Genomic DNA, 16,494 nt, shown 5'->3' on the forward strand with positions numbered 1-16,494 from the left:
ATTCTATAAGCAACACGCGTCCATTGATGGATTGGCTGCCAGTTGCTGTTGTTGGCTCGGCTGCGTGTGTGCCCCAGCTCCCTCTCCCTCTGCCCTCTCTCGTGAATGTGGGCGCGTGCTAGATAAATAAAAAGGCACCAGCACGAGAGAGCCAAATTGTATCTGTGAGATACAAATCGCATTGGCAGATTGCTCGCTGTCGATTTGTGGCGCGTGGCACGCGAGGGCGCCGCAGGGAGTCGCCACAATTAGCCGCAAATGGCAAATGAATTTTCATTTTTAATTATCATAATTAATAGAAAGATGAAAGCTGACCAGAAAGGCAAAGCTATTTTATGTCTATCAAGATAATTTCCAGCCAGGGATTAGACACACACGCACACACACGCACACACACGCACACACATTGCAGTCAGTTCATTAAAATAAAAACACATTCGCGCAAAAATCTTATTAAAATAAAAGAGAACAAAACGAGGCGAGGCGTGGCAACTCTGACTCTCTGGCGGACTCTTTATGAGCTAAATTAATGGTTTATGATGATGATGGCCGCCGGACTCGCTGACGCGCGGCTCGCCCTGCCTCACAGCGTTTGGGTCCAGTTGAGGTTCGAGCGGGTTCGCGAATCGAATGATCGCAACTGGTTGCGGGAGGGGCATGGGGAAGGGGATGTGGAAGGGGGAGGGTAAGGAACAGGGTAAGGGGACCTGAGCGCGAACTGGATCAAGCGGCGTTCCACAGTTCGTACGATCAAAAAATGTGTCTTCTTTTCTAAATGCTAAACCATATGCTCAAGAGATACAGATACTGTATCTAAGCTAGAAATCAAACATAGCATACATATTGTAGACATGGACATTGTATTGTAAACAGGACTAATTGCAGAAATAGCTCCTTCAGGACTGCAAGTCGAATAGAAATTGACGTTGGTTCGGTTCACGGTTCGAACCAGTTCCCTGCTCTTAAGATCGATTATTGAAGCTAGATTTCTTTAGCCTGGAATTTCGATTTTCCTTCTTAAGCACTTCCGCTCGAAATGTTATGGAAACAATTCAGCTCATTAATTTACAGTTGTCCAGGTGGAAAAAATCTCAATATGTTGAAGTTCTACACTTCGATATGAGTTAAAGGAAAGGATATGTGAATGATATAAGACGCATAGAGGAACACATGTTTCGATCTTCGGTCATAAATAATGTTATAGATTTATGTAGCTTTAGGAAAATAAGAAATACATTGCCTAGAATGTTGGCTTGAGCTAAGGTTGACGCCTTTTCGTCAGTTCCTTAGATATAGTATACTTAGATATTGGTATACATTTTGTTCAGGGAACATGGGTAGAATGTTGCCAGACACTCTTGAAGTGCAATATCAGCTAAGCCAAGGAAAGAACGAAATTGGAACAAGTTGAATGTTGTTCATATTTTAGTTATTGTTAAAATGTTAACTGTTTTTACAGATCTGTGCGGAAAGTTTCGATTAGCTAGGACCAAACTTGACTAATTATTTGATTAACATCTGAGTTATTCTATAAAGAATAATTCGTATAATATTATTAATACGTAGCTCTCTCCAACTAGCTAAGGAACTTGTTATTGTTGGGAGGAAATTTAAATTATATAAGTTCATAATAGTATTAATATTATATTGACCCATTTCCCATTTGTGTAAATAAGCTGTTGTTGTAAATATATAAAAAAAAAGAATTGCATGTTGTTTTTATATATATATATTATTCATCTGATCATATTTTTGTGAACTTTTTACAATTATTTTAGTTTATAATTAAAAAAAAAGAATTAACCAGTTTGCTTAAATATTAGCACACATATATATATATATATACATATAAACATACATATATATACATATATTTATACATATACATATATGCATGCATATGCATGACTGTATACATATATATATGTACTTGAATGTGCCTATACATACACATATATATGCATATAGCATATACATAATTATACCCACTTAAGTATTATTAACTAATTTTTCATGATTTTCCATTTTGTTTTTCGACTTTGCTTAATATGTAGTTCAAAAAAAAAATGCACTTATATTTAATTAGTTTCTAAATGTTTTTGTTGTTTCTATTTATAGCGCAATATCGTTCAAGTGTGTGTGTGTATGTTGTTTGCTTGTGTGTGTCCGTGTGTGTGCATGTATTTAAGCATGCATTTGTATATGCATGTGTGTGTGTGTGTTTTTCAAACAAAATAGATACGCTTAAATTACAATTAAATTGAACTTAGAACTAAACAAAAAAATTAAATTAATACAAAAAAAAAATTGTCTCTAATCTTATATATGTTTGGATTGTATGTATATATGTATGTGTGTATGTATGTGTGAGTTAGAAACTGTTTTTAATATATTTTATTAAATTTTTATAAACGATTTTGTTTTTTGTTTTTTTCCTTTTAGCATACTATATCATGAACATATACACACACATATATATAATATATATATATATATATATATATATACATATGTACACACAGCATATATATGTACATACACATATACAAATACATATATATATGTAACGTCTTATACTCTATATATATATATATATGTATATATATAGATTTTTTTTTTTTTAGTATTTTCAAAAGATTTTCGTTTTTAATTTATATAATTTTTGTTTATAGTTTTGTACATGTTTAAAATTATTTATTATTATAAATATTGTTTTGCGTTTGCTTCGTTTTGGGTTGTGGCATGTTTTTTTTATATATATATCCATATATATGTGCATATACAAATACATATAGACATATGTACATATATTTGTATATATACATATATATAATAATAAAATAAAATTCACTATATAATATATATGTGTTATATAGCTACCGTTATTCCGATTTAGTTGCTTAACTTCTAATACTTTTGCTTTGCTTTGAAAGTCTGAAATGTGAATTCATTTAAAGGGTGTGTGTTCGATTTTGTTTTGTTTATAATAATGTTCACTATACATGCATATATATATATATATATATATATGTATATATATGTATATATGTGTTATATAAAGACGACATGAAATGATGCTTTGAACTTTTTAACTTGATGTCACAATGAAATACCTTTCAGTAAATATATATATATATATATATATATATATATATATATATATATATTATATATTTCATTTTCTTTCGATAATTTTTTTCATTTTTTTTTTGTCTTTTTTTTCGTTAGTTTTTGTTAGCTATGAAATAATGTTTTTGTTTCAAGAACAGTAAATTAGTTTAGTTTTGATACATATATATGTATATATATATATACATACATACATATATATATATATATATATAATAAAACTTGTGTTTTTCTTGCTATTTATGATATGAAAAGCTGGCTACGTGGGGCTGTCGCACAGAAGATATTAAAAATATAAATGAAAATGAAGTTAAAACATATTTTCAGAGTTTACCCCAGCCGAGAAGCCAGCATATATATGCGCAGAACCACGCCCTCGCCCTCGCCCTTGCCCTTGCCTCCTTCCGCGAAATTGTCTATAAATATTGCAACTTCTTTCTATTTCGCTCACTTACAAATAATCGCATATCAATTACGAGTTTCAACAAATCTTTGTTAAATGTTTTAAGTTTTTTTTTTGTTTTGTTTTGTTTTGCTTTTTGTTTTTCGTTTTTACTTAGTTTATCACTCATTTACTTCGTTGATCCTGGCGGCTTAAGTTATTATGTATATACACACATATATATATATATAATAATATACATACACATATATATATATATATGTACTGAGTGCATCAATTTAACACACACACATAGTAATATTTTAATGCATAAGTGTAAAAAAAAAATATTATTAACTATATCAAAAAAAAAAAAAAAGAAAAAATATATGTATATATAAATTTGTTTAAATTTGTCCCTCATAGTTGTATATATGAGAGAATGCAGCGCCCGTTTTTGGTGAGGGGAAGAGTGTGGGGTGGAGGGAGGGGAGAGAAGAAGATATGTATATGAGGAATCAACTAGCCATAGGCGGCATGCTCATGCTCATGCTCATGCTCCTGTGCCATATCCTGATGCTGATCCTGCTGATGCTGCTGCTGCTGTTGCTGCTGTTGCTGCTGCTGCTGCTGCTGCTCCTGCTGCTCCTGCTGTTGCTGCTGTTGCTGCTGTTGCTGCTGGTATGGCTGCAGCTGCAACTGGGGCTGTGGCTGTGGCTGTGGCTGTGGCGAGCGTCCGCTGCTGGCGCTGCTGCCGCCACTGCCGCCGGAGCTGCTGCAGTACTGGAACAGCAGATTCTACACCATGTTCGCATACTTATCCTGCGGCGACATGTAGTCGAGGCTATTCTGGGAGAAGGCCTGCGCCGAAACGGTGCCCGTGAACGATGGCGACGGCGACAGGCCAAAGTTGGAGGCCGTGTAGCCCGAGTGGCCCATGTTGTAGTTAACCTGGTTCTGATTGCTAAAGTACTCCATCTGGGAGTAGTAGCTGGGCGCCTGGGCATAGTTGTTCGGATATTGCTGGTACTGGTTGTGCCAGAAGTTGTACGAGTCGTGGTTCGACATGTACGCCGAGTGGGCCGAATGGTGCGCCGATGCCGACTGCGCGGACTGTGCGGCATGCGCCGCTGCCGCCGCCGACTGTGGCGACATGGGCGTTATGGGCGGAGAGGGCGTGGTAATGCTGCTGCTGCTATCCATGGGCGTTATATTGCCGCCCGGCTGCAGCAGCCGCGGATTGCTGGCCGCTGCCGTGCCATAGATGCTGTGATGATGATGCGCACCGGCACCAATATCGCCGCCCGCATCCTTGAGCGTGTCGTAGGGCGAGCGCAGTGCATCGCCGGAAACGCCCACGCCCACACCGACGCCAACACCGACGCCGATGCCAACGCCAGAGCCATTGCCGCCCACGCCTCCGCTGCCATAGCCGCCGCCCAGATGCTCCTTCTTGCACACAATGCTCACCGGACTGACCGATGTGGCCGGCGTCGGCAACAGCGGCGAGGAGTTCTGATGCGCTGCGGTTACGTTCAATGCCGCCGCCGCGGCCGCTGCCGAGATGTGCGCATGCGAGCTGCCAGCACCGCCCCCGCCGCCGCCTCCTCCGCCGTGGCTGCCGCTGCTGCTGCTGGGCGTTGAGCCACCGCCGTTGTTATTGTTGTTGTTATTGGCACCACCGGCGCCAGCGTTGAGGAAGGAACTGTGATGTGACTTGATGGACTGCGCCGCCGCAACGGCCGCGGCACTGGCAGCGGCTGCTGCCGAGCTGCTTGGGTTGCCGCTGCCGTTGCTGGAGCCGCTTTGGCCGGCTCCACTCTGCTTCTGGTTCGATTTGTTACCGCTGTTGTTGTTGCTGTTGTTGTTGCTGCTGGAGCTGTTGTTGTTGTTGCTGCTGCTGTTGTTATTATTGTTATTACGTCCACCATTGGCGGAGCTGTTGCAGCTGCCGCTGCCGCCGCTGGTGTTCTTCGAGCTGCTCAAACTGTTTGACTGCTGCTGCTGTTGCAGCTGCTGGCGGCACTTGGCACGTCGATTCTTGAACCACACCTGCAATAGGCAAAACAAAAACAAAGTTCAATAAATAACATGCAATTATTTTGCAATCGCTTATAAGAATTAATTGCGTTTAATCAATGATAATTAAATATTAAATAAATATTGTATATCACAAGAACAAACTACTCCAATCTTGAACCATTATCCAGCAAGAATTCTATTGAAATTTGTAGAATAAGATCGAAATACGCTCTTTTGTGACCCGAATATCATTGAATATTTTTTAATCGACCGACTTATTATTATAGGAATGGATTAGATAGTTCTTTGATCCTTAATACATATGATATAGGCATTGATATTCCAACTTATCTATTATATATATAAAATTGAATTTAAAAAATCGATCGACCTTTAAGCATAGGATCGAAATAAAATTTTCTTTGAGCCAAATGTTATAAGAATAGATTACTTTATTCTTTGGCCCTTCATTCATAAACATACGTATGTATACATATATTCCAGCTAATCTTTTAAATCGAAATGTGGAAAATCGATCGACGAACGAGAATAAGATCGAGCTCCTCTTACACATCTATCTCAACTTATCTAGCACGAATTAAATTGAAATTTCGATCAACTGTTGATAAGAATCAATTACTTTACTCTCTGATCCTAAATACATGTGTATATATATTCTATGTTATTGCTGAAAATCGATCGACTAATTAGAATATATCGAACTACTTTGTTCTCTGAACTTAAATATATTTCCCAAACCTAGCCTCATTATAATTTATTATATAGTGGGGTACATTCATCTTTTGTCATCATCGAACTCCTACAGTTCTTGAGTATCGTAATAGACTTTATAAGTCTTAATTTCGCTATATAATCGATCGAATTCGTATCTAATATAAACATATTTAACAGTTGGAGGATCTTGTTTCTCATAGTCCTGCCAGTTTTTTACACCTGAAACAATAATCAATAGGTTTGTGGTTCTGTTTAAACTAAGTTAAAAATATTTTTGAAGCTTTTGCATGGCAACAAAAATCGATAGCTCAAGTATCAAATTGTCACGTGTAAGGCGACAAGTATTTGTTTAGTCAAGTGTGTGCGTGTGTCTCTCTCTCTCTCTCTCTCTCTCTCTCTCTCTCTCTCTGTGTGTTGGCAGCGGCTGCAATTTTCCCACATCAATTAGTTTTCTGGGCTGGCAATGAATAAATTATACGAGTGGCGCCGAGGGGGAGTGGCAGAGTGGCAGACGCACAACTCAAAACAACAAGTGCAAAAAGTCACGCGCTGCGCCGCCGGGCCCAAAAAGGAAGGAAAAAGTTACATCAACAGCCGACGGCGACGACGACGGTCGAGAGTCGAGAGTCCGAAAATTGACTCGATTATGTTTGTACGTCCGCCCCTTTTTTAGCTGGCTGGCCGCCCACGGAAGCAACCACATGCCGCCGCCCGAAGACAACAATAAACAGCCCATAAAGCGGCACATTCGAGCGCAAGGAATTCACTTAGCCTTGTTTGTTATGCTTAAGGGGCTGCAAACAATCCGCTAAGTGCAGGCATCGCAACCGAAGCAGTACCCAACCCCAAGATCAACTCAATCCCCCCTCTCCACTCTCTACGCTCTACTCTCCACTCTGCACCCTCCACCCTCCACCCTCCACCCTCCACCCTCTTCCAGCCCAGCCTCGGAAATGTTGTTTCAGTGATTTGTTGTTTGGGGTTGGTGTTGCTTGCTAATGGCTTGTGCTTTGGTAAACAGCAGAATTTATTATCGTACCGACATAACCACTGGCCCATACCCCCCCTGTTGCACCCCAGCACTACCGCATCCACGCATCCATCCACGCCCCGCAAAAGAGCTTGATGGCATATTTCCCAAAGTTAACACTTGCCACGCGGCGGCTGTGGCCACTCGAGCGTTTCATTGCAGTCGTAACGCAACATGGATGGGCGTCTGTAAAGGAGGGGGGGGGGGGGGGGGGGGGGGACAGAGAGAAGCGTGGTGTGGGGGGGGTTTGAGAGCTTTGCCCTGATTCAGCTTGAAAGGGGCGTGCTGCGAGCTACGCACTTGACGAAAAATGAGCATTAAACAAGGCGTATCAAATTTCATTATTTGTCAGCACCACACAGGGCCACCCCACGCGCCCCCCTCAGCCCACTGAACAGCTCAGCTTGTGCCTGCTTGAAATTCAATTTCAATTTTCAATTGAATTTTGCATTTTGGAAAATCTGCTTTGTGATTTGACTTTGACGTACATTACATAGCATTTCTTTCTTCTTTCCCATCTACTTTTCTAATTTTTTTGTTTTTGGTTTAGGTTTTCTCCTTTGAAATCGTTTAATGAGCTGCATCAATTTTATAATATGTATTGGGCCTGGGAATTTTTGCAAGTTTTAGCAAAAAAATTGAAGGAAAATGCAAAAAGAGTCGAAGTGAATTTTAAAAATGAAATCTTAAACGCAAACGATTCGATTGTGGCTCTAATGAACTTTGGCCAACATCAAAGCAATTCTCATTTTCTCTCTGCGGCGATTCCACAATTATAATGTTAATGAAGATGATTTGAATAGCTTGATTTTCATTGATGTTGATTTCAGCGCATCTGAAACGAGCCCTGAATAGCAGCAATTGAGACTTGTTCGAGTGGATAATGCGACAGTTGATACACGAACGATATAGCTCTGGAAACTGCGAGCTAAGATATCTAGCAACAACTTTGTTAAGTAAGAGCTATTTGTTATATCTTTCATAAAAAAGTTATCTTTAATCAAATTGTAGTCCTGAATTAAGTTTTCGACGAATCAGATGTAAAACTCTGCTCAAAAAGAAACTTTTTATAACTTTAACACTTAGCCAAGCTCCAAATGCAGATCTTGCTATATACCAAAAAAAAAAAAAAAGCATAGACTTGGAAGAAGTTAAAGAAGAAGATAATGTGGCATTCATTATTATGTTATATGTTCCAATTGAAAGTCCTATTATATCAGAACTTATTGATTTCCAGTTCCTAACTCAATTTTCACTTTCCCCATCTTATTATATAACTGTGTAATTTTTTGCATTTACCAATGCAAAATTATGCACGACTTTGCATAATAAATAAATCAATGCCCACTCGTAAAATTCAATTCTGTTCATTTTTTTTTTTCAACCTTTAGATGCAGATCTAAAAGGAATATGAGTATGTATTATGTGCGGGCTATGGAGGAGAAAAAAGCGACTGAAAATGTTAATCCGCAATGGGAAAATTAATTTTATAAAACAGCTGTGTGCGTTACACACACACACACACACACACACACACACACACACGGACTCACACCCATGGCAAACTTTTCGAGTCGTCCTGTGCCACATCCTGTGCCCGTTGCATTGCGCTATCATGCGGCAGCGGCAGTGACAACGAGACAAATCCTTTTATAACAGCGAACAACAGCAACAACAACAGCAAGTCGAAGAAGAAGAGCAAGCGAGCAGGAAAAATGAAAGGGGGGGAAAATGGGAAACTGCCTAGCAAAGAGTTACGAGCTACGCCTGGGATCGGGTCACGATTTTGACTATTTGGTGCTGGGTAATCCCCTCGCACGCTCTCTCTCCCTCTCCCTCTCCCGCTCGCGCTCTCGACTAGGTGCCTGGATCAGCTAAAATGGCTGCCTTTTGTTGTTGCTGCTGTTGTTGTTGTTGTTGTTGTTGTTGTTGCTGTCAAGCAACCGCGAAACTCCGTCGGCTGCTGCTTCAACCCCCGACGGTGAAAAATCGAACAGCTGAAACGGAGGTGACAATGGCCATGGCTGTGAAGGGGGTTGCGGGGGTAGGCAAGCAAGCTCCTGCTTGTGATTTATGATTGCGATGGCAGCCCTCAGCGGCCGCTCACTCTGCACCCTGCAGCCCGCACCCCGCAGCCCGCACTCCCTTGCCCTGTGCGCAGCGGCGAATGAAAACATTAGGGCGTAAATGTTTGCTCTGTTCTGGTGCAGATAAGCTGCGTAAAATTATTACGTTATTTGTATTGGTTGCAATCAGACGGCCACCCCGCACCCCGTACACCGCACAGCAACCGACCCACCCCCTCGGGCGACTACTGTGCGGTGCCATAAAGATGCCTATCATTCAATTAATATTTGCCAGGGCAAATGCGGCACAGTCGTTAATTTTTGCCATTTGTGAAAAATTATTATTTATGTGCGACGCCTCGACGTGGGCCGCTTCTGGTTGTGCCTCCGACTGTGCCACTGACTGTGGTAGGTGGAGCCATGGTGTGGGCCAAGCCAAGTCGTGGCCACTGCCTCAAGCCAACTAGTTTTGCCCGCCGGACCGCCTGGCCTGGCCTGCTAATTGAGTTGCTTGGCTTCCTTGGGCTTCCAGACAGTTGCATGCAACACTCGATTTTCATGACGACGTCGCTGCTGTTGCTCTTGTTGCCACTTTTGCCTTTGCGTTTCCACTGTTCGCTTGTTTTGGGGGCTTTTACGGCTTTTCTAGTTGCGGCTGTAATTCAATAAGCGTCGCGTTTGTAGGTGTTGCCTCACATCCCCCCTCCCTACCCACTGCCACAGTGGGGCAAACCGGGCAAGAAGTGCTCATTTTTTCACATTTTTGAAGCAGCGTGATAATAGCTAAAAGACGATTGAAATATGGTTTGTAAGCCCGCGAATTGAACTGAAGCCAGCCCGTATGGAACGTTTAGTTCAAATATTATCCGGCTTTGCACAGGTCACGCTATGAACATCAACAGTTGCAGACGGAATTATCAAGCTTTGATCATCTATCAGCCAATCCGTCAGTCAGTCAGTCAGTCAGGACAATATATTTATAGATCGCTTAGAATTGTTGCCAATTTATTTATTGACTAATTTTGAGCATCGAAAATGCACATTAGCCCACTGTGCGAGCTGAGCATAATAGAACCTAACAACTAGATACACATATGTTAAAAACAGTAACAGGATGACTTACAAAGCAAAAGAAAAAAAAAAAAAGTAGTAGAATGCAGAAAACAAAAGACAAGTGTATGTTGCGGAAAATCTACACAATTGTCAATGCACTTTTCCAACAACTACCGCTCCCTCTCTCTACGCCCCCTGCCACCCGCTCTATGCCTCTTTCACTGGCGCTCAGAGTGTGCATTTCGAAAATCAATTGTGTATAAAACGTAACAATGACTGTCCAGGGCCACAGAATGTGTAAAGTCAAATGGAATATGCATGCCTAGCTAGCTGGTCCTGTCCAGTTGGTGTCCTGCCAGCCAGTACTTGGCATGTTACGTGTCGTTTTTCACTTGGCCCGGCCACTGCAGGGGCTTCGCCCTGGGCCAACGACCGTACCGGGCCGATTGTAATGTCACGTCACGTCCTTAGGTTACAGGCGGAGCGGCAAAAGCAAATCAATGAACATGTCAACAATTCGAACAAGACATGCGGCTGTGTTTGCACTAGACATTAGGTGACAATTGCCAACTGATCCTCAATCAAAATGCTGTATCAAAACCGAATGCCGAATGTCGAATACCCTGTCGATTTTGGCCATTTGGCAGTTGAGCCGACGGCGCTACCAATTTGTGTTTGTTTAGGCAACAGTCGGCTGTCAACACAGCGCGGGCACGGCACCTAAGTAAACATGAGCAGTTCCTGTCAACCCGGCCAGAAGGAGCTGGGCACAAATTGAGTTGTTGTTGCTGCTGCTGCTGCTGCGGGCCGGGCAAAAAAAATTAGCGCAAATTATGCGCGGCTAATGCGAAAAGTAAACTCAAAAAACGCAACTGGAGCCGTGTGTCCTTGCCCCTGCCCCTGCCCCTGCCCCTGCCATTGTTTCGTGGCCTGTGTCCTGTCTACTGTCTACTGTCTCCTGTTTGTCCAACCCTCTAAACGATTCGCACCAAATGCCTTGTGCAAATATAAAAAAGTCGACAGTCATCGTTCATCTTCCACGCTTTACTTTTTTTTTTTGTTTCGGGCACATTTGACATTAAAAATATGCCAAGGCTCTATCTGGCTTTTCTCTCTCACTTGCTATCTATTCCCCTCTCTCTCTCTCTCTCACACTCTCTCTCTCTCTCTCTCTCTCTCTCTCTCTGACTGTTTGTTACATTTCACATTTCTATTTGCATAGCGATTTTCTTTAGGAAAATCTATGAATTTGCTACGCACACGCGCTCACATATTCCACACCAGCTATACACCAATACACACATGTATGTACACACACACACACACACACACACGGGGATATATAGCAAATGAGGCAATCTGTTGGCTGTTTGTAATTTGTTTGTTTTATGGATTTGGCAACTTTGATTTTCGAGGGCGTCTTTCGGCTCGACATATGCTTAATTAAACAATTGCCACTGAGTCTTCCAAGTGCAAACACGACTTAAACCAGATAAATACCACACACACACACACACACACACACGCATGAGGCGAAGGGAGCTTTTTCTTAACGACTGCTTTTCCACACACACGCACACACGCACACATGCACACGTGCAGTCGCACACTAGATCCAGGGCGTTGAGCCATTCAAAATCGAAGTCAATTTCGACTAGCAGCAGCAGCAGGTGTCAAGTCAGAGCAGTCAGCTGGTCAAGTAATCGACTTGATTTTATTTTCCAAATAGAATTAAGATAATTAAAATGAATTGCAAGTAGACAATGGATATGAGCATGTCGCAAATAACTCGATTAAGCCGCACAGAAAACAGCCTACATGCGACACATATTGCTTGAATTGCATGCACGCATTCTAAGCTATGCCCATTAAAAATCGTTAAGCAGTGTATACTGGTTTCGTGCAAGTGTAGGTAACTGGCAATAGGACACTCTGGGGAATACATTTATGCTCAATTACCACCAGGAACCGACTGGTTCTAGTCAAGTCCGTCTGTTTGTCTGTGGTCCCATAATTAGTGCAAATATGTTCGCCCATCTTAACGATATTCATCATATTGGTTTAAGGTTGTTTTCTTGAGCATATCTCCAAAATTATAAGGAATGTATGTTTTTCATAGGGAAATTGTTAAAAACATTTGGGCAAACAGAATGATTTTCATATGTGCCAAGTGTTAATATGCACGCAAGAAAATTGGTCTTCTTCATTTTAGAAAATTGCCCAATAAAGATAATTCCCTCCTTAGTGGAAATTGGGGTCAAAAATATTTACCAAAAATGTATGTATTTATTTTGAAAATTATGAACGTAGTTTTTTCAAATAGGATATTAATTTTCTTTTTGTTGCGATTGTCAAAAAGGTTTTATGGGTGCACTGGCAGCATTAAGTACAAAAATATGTTTATTTTTGTGATCTGATAGAACTGAATAATTAGTCAAAGAGGTTTATATATTAAATATGAAGTAACAAAGGCAATTCCACTGTAGGCTGACAAAATTCAGAATTGAATGAAAATGTGATAAAAGCCTGATTGTTAATAACTTAACCTCATCATTTTGACAAATAAGTGTTACATATTTTTCCTAAATTGTATCTAAACTAAATATTTGGTATGAACGGGAAGAAAGTTAAACATATATCAAAAGCACGTAGATATTTTCAGCTATAAGCGCAGCTCGTCTCATTATCTAAAGACTTTATATACCAAATACTTGATTATGATAAATGTTAAAATATATATAATATTTATATATTTGATATATTTCTTGTATATTTTCGTAGCTGTCAAAACGCATCGTAAGTTAATGAAGGTGCTACTCAAGACGATTTGTAATCATAGTATTGCTCACCTGTACTCTGGATTCGGGCAAATTGATCTTTAATGCGACCTCCTCGCGCATAAATATATCCGGATAACGTGTCTTGCCAAAGAGCGCCTCCAAAACATCGAGCTGGGCCCGTGTGAATGTTGTTCTCTCGCGACGCTGCTTTCTCGTGTTGACGCCTGCATAAATTGGTTATACAAAAAAAAAGAAGAGAAAAAACCAAATTACCTTCTAGTTGCGATAGCCAACAAAATGCCTAACCAAATGTGCTGAAAGTTGTTCGCTGTGGTTTGGGCGGCTTGTGCGGTGTTTGGGTTTCTCTTACACATTGCGCATACGCCGCGTGGGCCAACGGCAACTTTAATTAACATGTACACATGCCGCATACTTTTCCCAGTGTTTTTTTCTTTTTCCCATTTTTTTTCCATTTGTTATATTCGTTGATGTTGTTGCTGTTGCTTGCGCAGCAAACCGTTATTCTGAGCAACCCCTGGACAAAATGCCACCCCTAAAAAGTGCTTTGAGCTCTGAACCAACCCCGCACAGCAGCCAAAAACTTCTACTATGTGTGTGTGTGTGACTGTGAGTGTGTACATAATGTACCACCAAACACTTTTATACATATGTATTGCGTATATAAAAGTGCCTGTGCATGTGTGGCGTGTGTGTGTGTGTGTGTGTGTGTGTGTGTGCTAAGCCGCGGCATTGTTTGTTTTTGCCGGGGCAGCCGTTGTCGGTGCGTGTCTGCTGCCGCTGCTGTCCCAAATATTCAGAGAGAGCACCCCTTTTTGGCCCGGGCATGCCGAAATGCCTTTTGAATATAAAACCCCCCCTCCTCGGCGGCTCTGCTCTGCAGACTACCCTGCATGTGCGCCGCTCTGCTCTAGCTGGCTATGCCCGTCTCTGTCTAGCTCTATCAAAAATTAATGAGTTAGTCATTTTGGTCATGAATTTTTAAATTGAATAAAAAACTTCATTTCACTTGGCTCGCGCGTCGTCGTTGTCGTTGTCGTTGCCTTTGCAGCTGCCGCTTTTCGTTGTGGCCTTTTTTTTTATTTTTATTTTATTTTCATTTTTATTATTTTTGTTGCTTTCAAAATGGTCGCCGGAGCCGTTGTTGTTGTTGCTTTAAAACAAAATTAATTGCAATTTGTAGTTTGCCTTTTGCCCGGCAACGACAACAACAATTTTTTATTTATTTATATACCATATTTGGTTTCTTTTCATTTTTTTTTGTAGTGCCCAAAACCTTGGAGTCAATCTTTTAAGACTTGTTTAATTAACTGCACCTATTTAATTGGTTTATTTTTAAATTTTGAATATATTTCTTTTAAATAGTTTGTTTTCCTGGAATTTGATTCTGCCGAAATGCGAGGCATAAATCTCAATAGTTAAAAGCCCAAGGCTTATCTTAGACGCTTAAGAAGTTTTAGCGGCTTATGAGTCAGTATTTAGCCAGCATTATTTTGATCTTATACATATTTGCCATAGATGATAATTGTAGAAGTTTTCGATTTTCCACTTTTCAGCGATTTCAATTTAGATTCTTTTAAAACAGCTTACATTTTATAGCACCAGTTGGCTCGAAAGATTTGAGTTGCTTTTCTTGTTAATTTATATATGGTTAAGATTTAGAAATATTGTCATATAAATATTATATTTTATGCGCTGTATTCACATTATGTCATATTATATCCATCTAGTCGCAAGTCTCTAAGTGGTTTATCTTAACTTCCATTTGAGTTGAAATTCAAGTTTTACTGCATAGCTAAGATTTGCCACTTTCAAAATATTTGGCTATGTAATAAATAATATGTTTGTATACTTTCTGCCTTTCAGTATTAGCATTATGTCGCCCATAACACATAATACCTCTAGCTCTAGCTCAAATACCTTTACCCAATCTATGCCATTCATTCTAGGCTGCAATTGTGCGCTATCTGTGCCCACAAAATATGGGCTTATATAACTTGACAATATGATCAAACTATCAGTCGTCAGATTCTGCTATAACTTGGCTTATTACAAGATCGAAGAATTATATAAATTGATTACATGCGATTGTTTGTATTATTTTCGGTATTTTTTTCTTTTGCTTTCTTTCTCTTTTTTGCTGGCCGTAAAGTTTTTATTTATTTTATTTTATTTTATTTTTTTTTGATTTGCTTTTGGCATTTTGTAGCATTTTTGTCAGGTTTTTGTCATTTGCAGCGTCACCGAAATGAGACAAATAACTGAAACCCGAAAAAAAGTCGATTCATGGGTTCCCAAGAGCTGAGATTCGACTTCGACTTCGACTACGGCTTCGGCTTGGGCTTCAGCTCATTATTCATTTTGACAATTCAACTGATAATGATGCAATCGATGCGAAACGGCATTGAAAAGCATTTTGTGCGACAACTGGGCTGCACATCCATATGCCCCCAGCCCTGCCCTGCTCTGGCCCGTCCCAGTCAGGGCCAATTCAGTACCCATTCCGCATCAAGTTGGCCCAAATGTCATCCTGTGCATGCAAATTGAGTTATCAGCCAGAGCGGCGTCTGCTTCTGCGACTCCATATATCATTTATCATTTGAAGGGGGCTGAGGGATGAGGTGGAGCTTGTGGCTTGGCTACACGCTTTCAACATTCAGCACATTTGTTCTTTTTCTTGATGGATTCTTACGTGTGTGTTTACCAAAATTGTATTGCGATATTTACCCCACATACCTTGGGAGAACCCAACAGCCTCCAGTCCGTGTGGCAGGCCGAAGGGACCCAAAGATGGCATTGGCATGCCCGGCGGCAGCGGTCCATGCGTCACCGAATGGTGCGGATGTGGCCCGCCATAGCTGTGCGGATGTGGGCCCAAATCACCCGATTTGAGAAAGCCCGCCGCCATTAAGGCTTCCGTTGAGTGCAGCGCCACGTTGATGCTGTTTATTATGTCCTTGGTGATGATCCTTCAATTGCCTAAATGTGACTTACTGAGCTGAGCTTTCACTGAGCTCTCAATGCCTTCGTCTGTGGCTGCTCCTCCTGCCTGTGGGCGTGCCAGCTGTCTCTATGTAGCTTCAATGTTCAATTGTAGAACAGCCGCTTGGCGTTTGTTTCTGCAAGGATCAAGATTCAGATTGTTATGAAAATGATTGCTACAGATTAACCATTAACACGATTAACCATTAATATTTTGATAAGTACTTCATTTGTCTTATAGATAGTAACAGTACATAATGCTCTCTATGAAGTAGCCCAGGCTACTTTATATGCTAA

At 40.7% G+C, this 16,494-nt stretch overlaps 1 protein-coding gene across 3 annotated transcripts; it reads right to left on the minus strand.

Annotated features, from left to right (window-relative positions):
* Positions 1 to 4,309: 4,309 nt before the first annotated feature.
* On the minus strand, positions 4,310 to 16,123 carry LOC115767233 (homeotic protein ocelliless). Of its 3 annotated transcripts, none has more exons than XM_030711434.1 (3): positions 15,952 to 16,123; positions 13,267 to 13,421; positions 4,310 to 5,563 (listed from the first exon to the last, which is right to left on the minus strand). In XM_030711434.1, the coding sequence occupies exons 1-3, from the start codon at positions 16,121 to 16,123 to the stop codon at positions 4,310 to 4,312; spliced, it is 1,581 nt and encodes a 526-aa protein (XP_030567294.1). The 3 variants fall into 3 exon arrangements, with proteins under 3 accessions (XP_030567294.1, XP_030567293.1, XP_030567291.1); XM_030711433.1 differs by having other exon boundaries at positions 15,943 to 16,123; XM_030711431.1 differs by having other exon boundaries at positions 13,267 to 13,433; positions 15,937 to 16,123.
* Between the last annotated feature and the right edge of the window lie 371 nt (positions 16,124 to 16,494).

The sequence above is a fragment of the Drosophila novamexicana genome, unplaced genomic scaffold (assembly GCF_003285875.2).
Source record: "Drosophila novamexicana strain 15010-1031.04,08,12 unplaced genomic scaffold, DnovRS2.1 tig00001353-arrow-arrow-pilon, whole genome shotgun sequence".
NCBI lineage: Eukaryota > Metazoa > Arthropoda > Insecta > Diptera > Drosophilidae > Drosophila > Drosophila novamexicana.